General features: G+C 38.1%; 1 protein-coding gene across 1 annotated transcript in view; it reads right to left on the reverse strand.

The window, feature by feature from the left end:
- The window catches only part of Gabra3 (gamma-aminobutyric acid type A receptor subunit alpha3), a 172,720-nt gene that overhangs the window by 92,592 nt on the left and 65,715 nt on the right, over positions 1 to 14,413 (reverse strand). The window contains exon 3 of the mRNA XM_059251255.1: positions 2,618 to 2,685. Within this exon, the coding sequence (XP_059107238.1) occupies positions 2,618 to 2,685 (68 nt within the window). The remainder of the gene's footprint in view (positions 1 to 2,617; positions 2,686 to 14,413) is intronic.

The following is a 14,413-nucleotide window of genomic DNA, read 5'->3' on the forward strand; positions in this document are numbered from 1 at the left end:
TATGATAGAGGTTAGTTTAGCAGAAAATTTAACATAGGCTAAGGTAGGATAAAATGTTGCCCCCGCCTCTGATAAAGCAGAGGCTAGAGAGGACTAAAAATAAAACAAGCAAATGTCACAGAACACATGAGTTTCTACGGAGGAGTCATATAGACTGTGGCTTAGGTTAATGATTAAGGAAAACAACTGAGTCTCAGTAGTCCAGCTAGCTTTAATTCTTTTAATCTTAATGTTGAGAGATGTGTTCACAGTTTTCAGAGTGCATCATAGCTAAAACAAAGCCTTAAAATAACTTCAGGTTACATTAGATGTTTTGATAGTAGCTTTGAGAAGAAAAACCCTAGAAAACAATATAAAGTTCACAAGGACACATAGCTGAGTTATAGATTAATTAGATTAGGTTAAAAAATACAAAGCAGCCCAACTGCTACTAGCTGACATATTTTCTTGCTAGGGTTGGTTGATGATCAAAGGTAAGGATTAATTCCTTGTACCCATTTGTAATTTTTATTAAGAAATTTTCTATTCATTTTGCATACAAACCACAGATCCCCTTCTCCTCCCTCCTCCCACCCCCAACCTTCCCCCCAAACCACCCCCCATTTCCACCTGCTCCAAGGCAAGTTCTCCCGTGGAGAGTCAGCAGAGCCTGGCACATTCAGTTGAGGCAGGTCCAAGCCCCTCCCCCCCTGGCACCAAGGCTGAGCAAAGTGTCACACCATAGGCACTAGGATCCAAAAAGCAGGCTCATGCACCAAGGTGCCCCACTATAGGCATTGGGCTCCAAAAAGCCAGTTCATGCACTAAGGATGGATCCTGATCCCACTGCCTGGGGCCCCCCCCAGACAGTTCAAGCTAAACGATTGTCTTTCCGATTCAGAGGGCCTAGTCCAGTTCCATGGGGGCTCCTCAGCTATTGGTCTACTGTTCATGTGTTTCCACTAGTTTGGCTGGTCGTCTCTGCCTTGTACTCATTTCTGCCCTCAATCTCCTGATATAAAAAACTATTGATGAGTGGGTATGCACCCTAAAGATTTAAAGTAGAGCTGACTGATTGTTTTTCATGTATAAGAGTTTAAGTTTGTGATTTCTTTAAGATTCCTTCTAAGATTACCTTTCAAGATAAGTAATAAAGTGATTGACTCTTTCTTTGTAACTGCAATATGCAGCCTGCCAGTAAAAGATGGCTGAGAAAAATATCCTGCTTGCTCACACTCTGTTAATCTATAACAAGTTTCTTAGATGGGAATGTATGTGGATTGTTGGGATGACTTCATTTTAATCATGAAAGGGAGATGAAAACCATGTTTTTACCTGTATTCAATACAGTTATTCATTTGAAAAATAGAATGTAATCACATTGTAATTTTTATATTGCCTGAAAGATTTTGCTGGGGTATATAAACTGTAAGGGAAAGAATAAAGATAGAATTAGAAGGAAATCATCAAGAATGAGAGAAAGAAATCACTAAGAAAATAATGAATAGAGAATACTGAAGAAGAATAAAGAAGGAAACCATCAAGAGATTGTGTCTTTCCGCTTATTCCCTCAGATTAAAAAAGTCATAGTATACTAACTCTGTGGATTTCCCTTTAAGCTCTATGTTAGTGAAGGCTGGTCTCCCCAGACAGCAAAATAGAAGATATCAAAATAGTGGATAAAGAACATTTATTTAAACTTATTTTGAAAAATATTAAGATTTTCATACCTTGCCTGATGAAGTAGTGCATAACTGTCATTCAACATTCATGAAGCAGAAGAATGAGAATTATCATGAGTTCAAGGTCCACCTGATCTACATGGTGAGTTCCAATCCAGCCATAGATACATAGAAGTATGCATTCTCAAAAACTAACTCAAAAATTTATTCTCAATACAAAACCATTCAACAAAATTTTACTGTGCATCTACTACATTCCAGACACACTAAGTAAACAATGGCTTCGTTTTTTTTCCTCTGTATGAAAAACATACAACCCAATATCTGATATTTAAACATTCATCAGATTGTTTGCTTGTACATCAAAAAAAAATGGTAGGAGGAGAAGCAATCTTTGCATGCAGCAGCTCCTCAGTACTACTTGTATGTAACCTCTGTCCTATTGCTAGTGCTTTAACTCCCCCAGCTGCTCACATCTATAAAACAAACAGTATTTAAAAGTGATTTAAATCCAAGCACTGAAATATTTGGTCCATCCATATCCTCAGTGAATGGAGACCAATTGAAAGGAACAACGTACTTGGATAATATTACTGGTTACTTGGTCAACAATAGTAACTACTGCATTGCTCTCTTAAAATGACCCATTTGAACTAATAGGTAGAGTGCCAGAAAAGTGTGAAGGGGTAGATAACTGCAGATACAGAACTAAGTCAATTTTTTAAGATGTGGAGTAGAAGAAGAGGCAGGTGCTCCTATGTGGCTAAGTACAGCTTACAGAAATAGGTGAAGAGAGCATTGAAAAGGCACACTTGTCCAAAAAGAAGCTAGTAAGGATTTCATGAGAAAAGAAATCTCCTTAGAACACATATCAGAGTTCTACTGTGAAAAATGACAATTTATTTTTCACCTATTGAATCATCTTTCTCTTTTCCCTTTTCAGGAACTATACTTACCATGTCAGTATCTGAAACAGGGCCAAAACTGGTCACATAGATGTCTGTCTTCACTTCAGTCACTGCATCTGAGTGAAATAATATAGAAAAACAGAATGTCAAGAAACAGGATTTCCTTAGATCAGAAAGTGCAATGTAGATGTACTCTAAACTATAACCAGCTTGCTATTTCTGAGAAGGAGTATCTAACATTGTCACATGCCCCTCTCCTCAAAAAAAAAAAAAAAAAACCCTACTTCTCACACGTGCTGTTCCTTCACAGAATACAAAGCAGTATAATTTTTACACTTTTAGACAACACTGAAAATGACAGTGGAATTCCAAACATCAAAACTTAGAGGAAGCTGTTAAAGACCCCTGATATATATATATATATACCTGCTGGCCTCTCACAATGGCTTACCCTTACCTGTGGTAGCTTAAAATAGTGCAAAATCTAATGCTCACCTACACGTAGGAACACAGGATGTGGCATCCCCATTTCCCTAAAACTGAAGCAGGGAGGGGAATGGCAAATGTTTTCAGAGATAGCAAGTTACTGGAACAATTAATATCTAATACTAAACCCTCTATCCCATGGTGAGCATGGATACAAATACACATTGTTATGGTGTTGCCACCAGACTGAATAGTCTAGGATGATGAGCCCAAGGAGGACAGTTGCTCAATGATCAAAGTCTATCCACAGTGGACGCTGTTAATGGAAAAAAAAAAACTTTTTTGGAGCTACCTGATGTCACATGGTATACATACATCAATTTTCCCTGATTATGATATCTAGTTACTTGCCTGCCTTCCCACCTAAATCCAGAACTTCTGGTGGGCACCAATCATGTGTAATTTTTAAATTTCTAATTGTTTAAATATTTTACTCATTTGCTTTTTTATTTTTTTTGGTTAATTTTTTGTTTGTTTGTTTTTTAGGCACAGATTCTCTTTATAGACTTGGTATCCTGGAACTTGCTCGGTAGACCACGCTGGTCTCATATTCACAGAGATCCACCCACATCTGCCTCCTGAGTGCTGAGATTAAAGGATTTTGCCACCACCACCGTGCTATTTGCTTTGGTTCTTTGTTTCGTTTTGTTTAATTTTTGTTTTTGAGACAGTGTGGTGATATTTTGTTTGAGCTGAAATATGGTGATATTTTATTTATATGTTAATAAATAAAGTTTGCCTGGAGATCAGAGGACATAGATAGCCAGCTATAAACAGAAGTCAGGCAGTGGTAGCATAGACCCTTAATCCAATCACAAGGACACAGCCAAGCTTGATGATACACCATTAATCCCAGTACCAACCATAGAGACGTGGAGGTCTGTACAGACAGGCAGTAACAAGGAAGTGAGATGGCTGGGCTAAGAGCCAATGAGAAGGCAGAACAGCAAAGGCAATAAAGGTGCAGGTTAGACAGGAAGAAGCTGTTCTCTTAAGGAAGCTACAGCAGCGTGGTAAGCTAAGGTTAGCTGGTAATTCTCACTATTTCTATCTGTTTGTGATTTTTAATTACAGGCCAGGGGTTACAGGCCCCCAGCCCAGCTGCGCTACAAGCAAACTGGCTACATGCAGCTGGAGCTTCTTTTGGCCAGATCTCCAACTCACATGGCTGTAGCTTCAAGGGGGCAGAGCTGGAAGCAGCTAGACTGCCTGTGGGTTTACAGACCCCTGGCTCAGGCCCAAAATGGCGCAGGCCAAAAACAGGTGGCTGGACATTAGTTTTTAGGTTTTTTTTCTTCTCCTAGTAGGTAGTAGGTTCTCTCTCTCTCTCTCTCTCTCTCTCTCTCTCTCTCTCTCTCTGGATTCCCATTTTAGAATGCAACCATGCTAGGTGGCTGCTTTGAAATTCTCTCAGATTTTACTGTTCTACGCAGACTTGGTAAGTCAATTAAGATATCAGATATCTTAAAGGGAAAAACTAGTTAAAAGAGAAAACTTTTTCCCACATTAAAAAATAGGAAATATCTTTAAAATGGAAGAAAATTGGTCTCTGTTTGATAACACATTAGGTAGTCTGAAAATGGAACAATTACATGAGAGGATAATTAATGTTGATGGGATGTATACATCAACTTTGCATATTATTTGTTTAATTATCCTTATTTTACTATTAAAAACATTGGTCAATTTAAGTGCCAAGATAAAAGCTTTTAAAAAACCTGTTAAAATGAATGATGGAGAAATTGAGACCCAGAAAGAAGAATTTAAAGCTAAAATTATATCGGGATTGAATTATAAGGTTACAGAGAGACAGCCTGTTTTCAAACAATCAAACTTAATTTATCCAGTAGCCATACAGCAACTACCTGATCAAGGGCATGTACAAGCTAACTGAACTCCAGTGGAAATGTTAGATTTGAGGAGATTTAAGGAAGCTATAATATCCTATGGCATGGATTTTCCATTCCTAAAGGAAATGTTAAACTCGTGGTCAACTTGTAATGGAATTACTCCTCAAGACTGGAAAGAATTGGTAACAGCTGTCTTGAGGCTAGAGCACAATTACAGTGGCACACTTGACTTAAGGACAAGGCTAAAAAATAGAAAAACAATGTAGAGTTAGAGGTGTGGAAATTTCCCAGGATCAGCTTCTTGGAGAAGGCAAAAATGCTGATATACAAAGACAATGTTTATATGATAACCAAACCTTAAATCAGTGCCCCATATCAGCCATGAATACATAGGACAGAACTGAAGAAGCAGGAAAGAAAATTTAATCATTCACAAAAGTTATACAGGGCCCCAGAGAATCCTTCACAGATTTCTTTCAAAGGCTGTCTTCAGCAGTAAATAGAATGATACCAAATTCAGAAGCTAAACAGATAATAATTGAATCTTTGGCTTTTGAGAATATTAATGCAGCCTGCCAAAGAACAATCAGACTGTTAAAGGCAAGATTTGCATATTTGGAGCATAGGATCAGGGACAAAATTAATGTTGAGTCTCATGACCATTATCATATGTGGATAGGAGAAGCAATTTCAAAAGGTTTGAGGAAATATGTCAGATGTTTTGGATGTGGAAAACATGGTCATTTGAAAAGGGAGTGTAAACAGGGCATTCTCATAAAGAATGTTTATTCAAGGAACAAGGGCAACAGAATGCTCCTCCCTTTGGGATTATGCAGAAAGTGTGGTAAGGGTAAACATTGGACCAACAAATGTAGTTCAACAAGGGACAGACAAGGTAATCCTTTGCCTCTGTCTTCAGGAAACTCCCAGAGGGGCCTCAGGCAGGCCCCACAGCAAATTCAGTTCAGATCTTTCCTGCCATCATAGAAGAAATCCCTACTCAGAGCAATTAAATAACCAAATGCCTATTGGAATAAAACAGGCTGCTCTGGGTGATAGAACCACTATAGCAGAGAGAAAAGGAAATTCAGGAGAACCCATAAAGTAAAATTTTTGGCAAACTTCTATAAATGAACAAAGACCAAATTAAAAATATGAATAAATGATATTATCTTGGATGGTTTAGTAGACATAGGTGCAGATGTGACAATAATTGCAACAGAATTTTAGCATCGAAATTGGCCTCTTCAGGAGGGAAATGTTCAGCTGTTAGGGATTGGAACATTATCTCAAGTGAAACAGAGTGCAAGATGGCTCGAATGTACAGGTCCAGAAGGACAGAGAGGAAAATTAAAGCCATATGTGGCTAATATAGCTATGAACTTATGGGACCATGATCTATTATAACAATGGAATACTCAGATTAACATTACTCCAACCTCAGAAACAAATCATAAACTAACGCATGTTTCTGAGAGAAATATTAGAAGGTTTTATTTTAAAGAGTAGTCACCAAAACAAGACAAAATTGCTGATCTTTTAAAGACACCAACAGCTCTACCTTTAAAATGGTTAACAGACAAGCCTGTGTAGGTTCAGCAATGTCCTTTAACAACAGAGGAACTGCAGGCCTTGGAAGAGCTGGTACAAGACCAGTTAAATGCTCAGCATATGGAAGAATCTACTAGCCCTTGGAATTTTCTTGTATTTGTTATTAAAAAGAAAAAATGGTAAATGGAGAGTAGTAAAAGACCTGAGAGCAATTAACAAGGTAAGTCAGCCAATAGGCTCTCTACAATCTGGAATTCCTTTGCCTACTCTGTTACCTAAAGAATGGCCACTTATAGTTATTGATTTAAAAGGCTGTTCATTCTCAGACCCTTACAAGAAAAAGACAGAGAAAGATTTGCCTTCAAGGGGCCTACTTATAATAATTACAAACCAGTTAAGAGATATCAATGTAGGGTTCTCTCACAGGGAATGTTGAATAGCCCAAATCTGTGCCAATATTTTGTACAACAGCCCTTGGAAGTAATACATCAAAAATTTGCTAAATCTATAATTTATCATTATATGGACACTATTTTACTAGCTGACTCAAATGCAGATACCTTAGAAAGAATGTTTGAAGAAATAAAGAAAATTTTGCCTTGTTGGGGATTACAAATTGCTCCTGAAAGAATACAAAGAGGAGATTCTATTAATTATTTAGGAAATAAAATAGGTCTACAAAAGATTAGACCCCAAAAGATACAAATTAGGAGAGATCGACTACAGACTCTTAATGACTTTCAAAGATTATTCAGAGATATTTCCCATCTACAAACTATGGTTGGGGTAAAAAATGATGAACTGAGTAATTTGTTCAAAACCTTAGAAGGTGACAAGGACTTAAATAGTCCAAGAAAATTACCTATTGAAGCCAAGAGAGAATTGGCTTGGTGGAAAAGAAAGTATAGTAAGGACATGTGGATTGTGTGAATCCAAAGCTTGATTGCATTTTGGTTATTTTACCTTCTAAGCATTCTCCTACAGGAATTTTAATGCAGAGGGAAGATATATTAGAATGGATATTTCTACTAAATAGAGTAAAAGATTAAAAACTTATGTGGAAAAGATCTCTGACTTGATTTTGAAAGGAAATTTGAGACTTCATCAATTAGCAGGAATAGAACCAGCAGAAACTGTAGTACCTTTAACTAAGGATGACATTGACAAATTATGGGCAAAAAGTAAACCTTGGCAAAAAGATTGCAGTAATTTATGGGAGAGATTAACAGCAAATATCCCAGAAGTGATAGAATTCAACTTATAAAGAGAGCTGATTGGATTCTGCCTCAAATTTTTTGGGAAACACACATATCTGGAGCCTGTACATTTTACACAGATGCAAACAAACAAGGAAAGGCAGGTTACAAGTCAGAAAATTTAAGTAAAGTGGTTCAAAGTCCTTATAATTCAGTTCAAAAATCGGAATTGTATGCTATTCTGATGGTACTACTGAAGTTTTCTGAACCTCCCAACATAGTTACTGACACTCTGAACCTCCCAACATAGTTACTGACTCTCAGTGTGCTGTAAGAGTGGTATTACATATTGAGCCTGCAGAATTTATCTCTGATGAGTCAGAATTAACTTTGTTATGTATTCAGTTACAAGATATAATTAGGAATAGGAAGCATTCTTTATATATAACTCACATCTGATCCCATATGCATCTGCAAGGACCTCTAGCACAAAGTAATGATGAGACAGATAAACTACTGATAGGAAATTTGCTGGAGGCCACATAATTTCATAAAAACATCATGTCAATAGTAAAGTTTTAAAAAAGGATTTTTCTATAACCTCACAACAAGTAAGGAAATTATAAGGAAGTGTCCTACTTGTTCTTTTTACATTCAGACCCCACTATCAGCATGATGTAACCCAAAGGGTACTAGAGAAATGAAATCTGGCAGATGGGTGTGTTTTACTTTGCAGAATTTGAAAAAATGAAATATGTACAGCACACCATTGATACTTATTCACAACTTCAACGGGCAACTGCTCTGAGTTCTGAAAAAGCTGCTCCCTGCCATCTCTTCCTGGGATTAAAGACATGTGTCCTTCCTAAGTAAAGACATGAGATCTCAACTTCTAGAATTAAAGGTGTGTGCTACCACTGCCTGGCTCTGTTTCCAGTGTGACCTTGAACTCACAGAGATCAAAACAGATCTCTGCCTCCAGAGTGATAGGATTAAGGGTGTGTGCCACCACTGTTGGGCCTCTATGTTTAATCCAGTGGCTGGCTCTGCCCTCTGATTCCTAGACAACTTTTATTTGTTAGAGCACAAATACAATATCACATTTCCCCATTTTTGTCTAAAATAATAAAAGAAGTTTATAACAAATATAAGAAAAACTATATACAATAAGTATATAAAATATATAGTCAAGAATTACATTAACAAAGTCCAGTCCATTAACATTTGACAAATTCAGACAAAAAAAGCTTTTCTTTATCCTATTTTCATGAGTCCAATTCAAAATTTGTTTATAATATACAAAATCAAATCAAATGAAAATATTTAAAACTAGTAGTTGCTTTCTAAAAGTAGATTCAATAATATATCTTTTATCTTATCATAGCTATATCCTCTCTTTTTTCTTTACAAAGTAGATTCAATAATCTACCCTTTTATCCTATTATTTCCATATCTCTTTTTTTCAGAGTAGATTCAATAATTTACCTCTTATCTATATCTTCTTTTTTCTTTTTCTTCTTTTTTTTCCAAACAAGAACCCTGAATCTAATCTCCTTGTTCAGCTTTTTTATGACCATTATCAATTAACAACTTGTACTAACCATCCTAAACAAGGACAATTATCCATAACATCTTGAATGACCAAAAACCACCCATAGTCTTGGTAATGTGGGCATCATTTTCTTAAAATCACTTCCTGGTCTCTGGAGGCTACAGCATCATTAGAGATACTGAAAAGAAAACTTTGGGGTTAATTGTCAAGCTCTAGGACAGTTAGCTATATCTTTTATTGTACAGTCTCTGCTTCATATGAAAGTGCAGGGCTTGTGTCAAATCCTTGTTTAAGTAGTCTGTGAGGCTGGATCATCTCATCTAGCCATCTCAAAATTGTCTTGAGCAGCTTGTAGTCCAAAGCTGATCTTTGGGTGGTGTTAATCAGCTTAATTGCTTTGTCATACTCCATGAAATCATCATTGTAGGATCCCATCATCTTTTTGGAGACTTCAGATTGTTTGTTAGGTGTGGTCATGGTTCACTGCAGAAAATCTTTTTCATGCCTCCTCTGTGGTTTGGAGCAATATCAATTGTATCTGTGGCAGAATTGTGTCTCACAGCCAGTCCCAAGTTTGTAAAACAACAGGTTCCATTCTTCTTCACCAAGATATTCTTTAATTTCAAACCTCTGTGAGCAATAGCTGGCTTTCCTTGGGTACCAACAATCTCCAAATGAAGACGGGCAAGACTGCTTGCCATGGACAGAGGAGTTTGATCATCTCTTCCATTGTAACAGTGTATCTATTCAATTAATCAAAAAGGGATCCATGCTCATGGTAATCTGACACCAGGCACAGCTGAGTCCATGTGTTGTTGTCTTTTTGTCTGCTGCTATAAATCCTAGGATGTTTTCATGACATAACATCACAGTCTGATAAATCTCTGCCTCTCAGAACCACAAAAGTTCCTCCCTAGAAGAGAATATCTTCACAGCAACTTTTCCCCACTACTTGCCTCACCAAACTTCTCCAAACTGACCTTTGCCAATGCTTTCTTGTAACTCAATGGTCCTGGCAATTGTTCTCTGAACATCAGTGGTAAACCCTTTGTCCTTGTAGCAGCGTCACCACCAACAACAACATGATGAGAAGCAGCTGGCAACTGGGAGCAGCAGACAACACCTCCATGGTCTTGCTGCCACCATTTGTGGTCCAGTCCTGGCTGTAGCTTCTCTTCAGCAAGCCCCTCAGACTGGACTTGAACTTGGGATCCTCCTGCCTCTGCCTCCTTCAGGAAATTTTACCAGCATCCGCCACCACAACCAGCTGTGTGAAGCTTGGGCCTGAGCTGGGGACTGCAAGGCCACAGGCAAGTGGGTTTTCCATGAATTTGTGCCACAAATGTTGGGTGCCAAATGTAACATGAATTTCTAAATGGTCTTATTAATAAAAAATATCCTGGAGCCAGATATTGGGGTGAAAGCTGAAAGATCAGAGAAGCAGAGCAAGCCATAGCCAACCTCACCTGCCAACTCCTCAGCCAATCCTGTTTCTTCAGACTGAAAGCCTCTGTCTCCTCACCCAAAAGGATCTCTCTCAGCTGAACTACTTAAAAACCTCTAGTTCCTTCCAACTACAGATGGTGGTGGCATTCGTCTTTAATCTCAGCACTTTGGAGGCAGAAGCAGGCAGATCTCTATGTGTTTGAGTCCATCCTGGTCTACAGATAGAGTTCCAGGCAGCCAGAGCTACACAGAGAAACCCTGTCTTGAAAAAACAAAAAAAGAAAAAGACTGAAGGCAGTGTAAGTGCATATGAATGGAAGCCAAATCTGTTCTTCAACGGAGACAGGAAATGATGATATTGAGCTGATTCTTTAGGTAGGATATGATATTTGAGGCTATATTTGGATGTAGTATGGATACAACAAGCCAGAAATATGTCATAGAATTATGAACTGAGCTCAATGAGTTTTGGGCCAGGAGTTGTAGATCAGCAAAGTCACAATGAAAGAAAATATTTTAAAATGATCTCATAAGTTGACTTTGGAATGAAGTAAAGGGAAAGGATAACCAAAAAACTACTTAATGGAGAGAAAAATGGCAAAAAAACCCACTAAAATCAAAACAGAACTAACTAGGTTTGGTAGTGCTTACTTAAAATCTTAACACTTCAGAGGCTGAAGGAGGAAAATGAGTTTTGTTTGGCAATGGAGTTGGGGAGGGGTATATACTAAATAAACCACATAGTGCCATGCTGTCTCAAAAACAGTAACAAGTAAATAAGGCATTATGGCATTTTCACCAATTATTAATAAAATCTCTGAAAACATGTTAAGTACTTACCTTGGCTAGAAGGTAATAAACAGGGAACTATGATGGTAAGCAAAAATTTGAAGGAACAGCCCATACAGGAGTAAGTCTCCTAATTTTTCTCACTTTCCTTTACAAGTTTTCTCCAAAGGAGTAACTGCAAGGCAGGGGTGTGGCACAAGTGGCTGAAATTCTGACAGAAACCTCATTATCGTATTAGGAAAAGCAGAAAAAAATGGATTCCTGTAGGACAGAGAGTGTGTGGCAATTCCAGAATGAAGAATGTCAAGGAAAGTATTCCAGTAATTCTGCCTGGGAATCATCTCAGTTGGGCCCAACTTAAAGGCAGCACACCAAAAAGTTTGAGAAGACCATTACAATTTAATTTATCACCTTTATTTCATATGAATTCATGAGCAGCACAAGTATGGAACAGACTCATAGCTTCATGGTAGACTTTGAGAATTTAAAATGAATTTGGATTTCAACCATGGCCCTAGACTGTCTCCTAAGTGGTACATGTGTCAGATAAAGTGATGCAGCAGATCAAAGTCTTAAAACTTTAAGCAATGAAGACTATCAGTCATAGAGGATAAGGCAGAAGCTGAGGTACTTATCTTCTAAAACAAATGGAAAAAAAAGAAACTTCTCCAGAGTACTATAAGAGGACCCAGACTTCATAATAAAATATTTTAAATGCCCTAATTAACAAGAACCAGGGAAATTTTACTAACTATTTGGGGAAAAGACATAATCAATAAGTTTCAACTATAAGATGATCCTAATGTTGGAGGGATCAAGACTTTAAAGTAGCTGTTATAACTATATCCCATGATTTAAATGGAAAAATAAATAAATAAATAAATAAATAAATAAATAAATAATTGGATAGAAGGTCTTAGATGAGAAACCATAAATTAACCAAATTAAAGTTTAAAAAATGAAATCACAAAAAGAAAAGAGATTCACTGTCTCATTATTAGAATTGAAATAACAAAAGAGAGTGCTAGTGAACATTAAGGGAAGTTGATGGAAATTGCAGATGATATGGTTAGGTCAATATGTAGAGCATTAATGTACCCAAAGCAAAGAAATTAGTACAGATAAACATTAATGAAGCCATACATAGACATATCATAACCCTATCAGACTTGTAAATAGAAAAATGAATGAAAATCTAGAAAAAAGAAGATATGGGAAAACAACATTTAATATTTGAAAGACACATTACAGAGAACAGAAGACAGGCACATCTTTCACATTTTTCCATAAAATTACCATCAACTCCAGATTTATTTTTATTTATTTATTAAAAATATAGTCTTATCTCATACAATACATCCCAACCACAGTTTCTCCTCCCTATACTCCTCTCAGACTCCCCCCCTACCTTCCCTCTCCCTCATCTATTCTGCCTCCATTTACCTTCAGGAAAGAGCAGGCCTCTATGAGATGACAGTCAAACAGAACAAAATAAGATACAATAAGACAAGGTGAAAGACCTCATATTGAGGCTAGACAACACAACCCAATAGGAGGAAATGAATCCCAAGAGCAGGCAAGAGAGTCAGAGATAGACCTGCTACCACTGTTAGGAGTCCCACAAGAATACCAAGGTAGCAACCATAACATATATGCAGAGGTCATGGAGCAAACCCATGCAGGCCCCATGTTTACTGCTTTAGTCTTTATGAGTCCATGTGAGACCTATTTAGTTGATTTAGTGGGCCATGTTCTCCTGGTGTCCTCCATCCCCTGTGACTTTCACAATCTTTACTGCCCCTCTTCCATGGGGTTACCTGATCTTCAGGGGGCTGGACCCAATAGAGACCTCCAATTTAGATTCTCTCTCCACATAATATCTGACTGTAGGTCTCTATATCTGCTCCTATCTGATGCCAGAAGAAGCCTCTATAACGATGACTGAACAAGGCACCAACCTATGAGTACATGAGTATGTGAGTATAGCAGAATATCATTAGGAATCATTTAATTGATTTTCCTCCTCCTCCTCCTCCTCTTCCTCTTCCTCTTCTTCCTCTTCCTCCTCCTCCTCTTCCTTCTTCCTTCTGCCTCCTTTTGCCAGTCATGGATGGTTCTACACTTGGTCTCTGGGCTATCCAGTCTCTGGTTCCTGACCATCCAGGCAGTAGTACCTCACTATCCTGGTACCAATTTCTGTCATAGTCAGGGTTTCTATTGCTGTGATGAAACACCATGACCAAAGAAACTTAGGGGAAAAGTGTTTATTTGGCTTATGCTTCCACAGCATTGTTCGTTATTGAAGGAAGTTACTGCAGGGACTCAAACAGGGCAGGATATTGGAGGCAGGAGCTGATGCAGAGATCATGAAGGGATATTGATTATTGTCCTGCTCTTAATGGATTCTCAGCCTACTGGCTTGCTACCCATGGCTGTTTTATTATAGAACCCAGGACCACCAATCTATGGATGAACCCAGTGACAATGGGATGGGCCCTCTTCCATCAATCACTAATTAAGAAAATGCCCTACAGGCTTGCCTACAGCCTGATCTCATGGAAGCATTTTCTCAATTGAGGTTCCCTTCTCTCAGATGACTTTAGCTGTGTCAAGTTGACATAAACCTAGCCAGTACAATGAATAGGAATGAAATTGTGTGGGTAGGGAAGTGGGCAAGATCCTAGGGGATGTTGAGGTGGCTCTGAGAATGGGGAGAGCTCCCCTGCTGAAGAGCTGACTGCTGAACAGGAAAACTCTAGCTACGAATGGCGTCCAACATGGTGGCAAGAATTTCCACCTAAAAACTGAGAAAAAAGATTCTAAAACAGAGCTAAAAACGGTTCCTAATTGTCTCTCTCAAATGAGCGGCAGCTGCCGGTTTGAGCTACTTGTGGGTTTCTGGTGTGCGCGCTTGACCTGCAGTTTGGCGGGAATGAGGCCTCTGCAAGTGGCACATTAAGCTACATGGTGGATT

Source organism: Peromyscus eremicus, chromosome X, assembly GCF_949786415.1.
Source record: "Peromyscus eremicus chromosome X, PerEre_H2_v1, whole genome shotgun sequence".
Taxonomy (NCBI): Eukaryota; Metazoa; Chordata; class Mammalia; order Rodentia; family Cricetidae; genus Peromyscus; species Peromyscus eremicus.